Source organism: Chelonoidis abingdonii, chromosome 11 (genome assembly GCF_003597395.2).
Source record: "Chelonoidis abingdonii isolate Lonesome George chromosome 11, CheloAbing_2.0, whole genome shotgun sequence".
NCBI lineage: Eukaryota > Metazoa > Chordata > Testudines > Testudinidae > Chelonoidis > Chelonoidis abingdonii.
The window spans coordinates 22,654,094-22,655,836 of record NC_133779.1 but is presented as its reverse complement, the minus strand read 5'-3'; the positions used below and the strand labels follow the sequence as shown (position 1 = coordinate 22,655,836).

Genomic DNA, 1,743 nt, shown 5'->3' with positions numbered 1-1,743 from the left:
CAGAGGATCCCAGGGGTGGGGGATAGGTGGAGCCCGAGGATGGGGGCATGTGACCAGAACATGGGAGCCGCGCTCAGGGGACCCTGCACCTGAGAGTCAGCGTTCGCCCCCCAGGGGGCACAGAGGTGCCTGGGGCCAGGGCCTGTAACGGGGACGGGGTACCCGGGTGTGAGGTGTGAGACGGGTGACACAGGACTTCTGCGGCTGCTTTTTGTCCAAAGACCGGAAAGCCCTCCCACCACAAAATAACCACAAACATTTTGAAAACGCAGCCTCGGTGGCTCATGGGAGTGGTAGTTCAGGTGCCTCGAACCCCCTTCTCTTCTATAGCAGGGGCATCAGTGCTGGACTACATCTCCCATGATGCATCACAGGCCAGGGCAAGGCATAGCAGTGCATCATGGGAGATATAGTCTGTCTCAAGGACCTGGTGCGTAGAGGAGACAGGGACCTAATGTGATTGACCCACAACTCCCTTGATGCACTGCACGGTCCCCAGGAATGCCTGGCCAGGGTGCATCATGGGAGATGTAGTCTGTCTCGGGGACCTGGTGTGTAGAGGAGAACAGGGACCTAATGTTATTGACCCACAACTCCCTTGATGCCTCGCACGGTCCCCTCACAGTGAGGGGAGGCAGTGCCCCATGGGAACGCCTGGCCAGGGTGCATCATGGGAGATGTAGGCCTGCCAGGGAGTCTTCGCCCATGGGGTGGGGGGATAGTTGGATGGATGGAGAGGGAGGAGGGGGGGATTGTCCCGAGCTCCATGTTACAGGCCCCATGCAGGGTGGGGCACAGAGGCCCCCCCCGCCCCGCCCCCTCACCTGAGGTCACCCCCATTCATGAGGGTCATGACCAGACACAGGTCCAGCTTGGTCTGGAAGGCGTAGGCCAGCGTGACGATGAACCGGCTGTGCACCTTGGCCAGGATCCGCTTCTCCACGATGGCCCCCTGGCGGGGAGCGCAGAGGGGAGGGTTAGCTCGCCCCCCGGCCACCCGCAGTGCAGGGCACAGGACACACGAGTGGGTCTGTTTGTGTGTGTGAGATTGTGGGGGGAGTGTGTCTGTGTGTGTGTGTGAGAGAGTTTCTGTGTGTGCGTGTGTGTGTGTGAGAGAGAGAGAGAGAGACAGAGGCTCGGTGTGTGAGTCAGGCTGTGTGTGTGTGTGTCTGTATGTGTGTGTCAGAGAGAGAGAGAGAGGCTCTGTGTGTGTGAGTCAGGCTGTGTGTGTCTGTGTGTGTGTGTGTGAGAGAGAGAGAGGCTCTGTGTGTCTGTGTGTGTGTGTGTGTGAGAGAGAGAGAGGCTCTGTGTGTGTGAGTCAGGCTGTGTGTGTGTCTGTGTGTGTGTGTGAGAGAGAGAGAGAGAGAGAGGCTCTGTGTGTGTGTGTGAGTCAGGCTGTGTGCATGTGTGTGCATGTGAGGCGAAGGGTGTGTGTGTGACACCTTGTGCATGTGGGTCTGTTTGTGTGTGTGAGAGTGTGCTGGGAGTGTGTGTCTGTGTGTGTGATTCTAGCCCCATGTGCATCAAACTGTGTGGCTTTGTGTGTGTGTGTGTGTGTGTGACAGAGAGAGAGAGAGAGAGAGAGGCTCTCTGTGTGTGTGTGTCAAGCTGTGTGTCGCTTTGTGTGTGTGTTGGGCTCTGCGTGTGTGTGTGTAGGGATGAGTCTAATCCCAGGACTTCCACTGGCTTGCTAAGCGGGGAGCTCTCTCCCTCGCACACGCACATGCACTCGCACACACACAA

The 1,743-nt window shown here is 58.2% G+C and overlaps 1 protein-coding gene and 1 long non-coding RNA gene across 2 annotated transcripts in view; one reads left to right on the top strand and one right to left on the bottom strand.

Annotated features, from left to right (window-relative positions):
- LOC142047434 (uncharacterized) overlaps positions 1 to 1,743 on the top strand; it is a 122,148-nt gene that overhangs the window by 112,831 nt on the left and 7,574 nt on the right. The window lies entirely within an intron of this gene.
- Positions 1 to 1,743, bottom strand: part of LOC116833195 (rhodopsin kinase GRK1-like) — a 12,194-nt gene that overhangs the window by 8,827 nt on the left and 1,624 nt on the right. Inside the window, exon 2 of the mRNA XM_032794538.1 lies at positions 825 to 952. Coding sequence (XP_032650429.1) covers positions 825 to 952 — 128 coding nt within the window. The remainder of the gene's footprint in view (positions 1 to 824; positions 953 to 1,743) is intronic.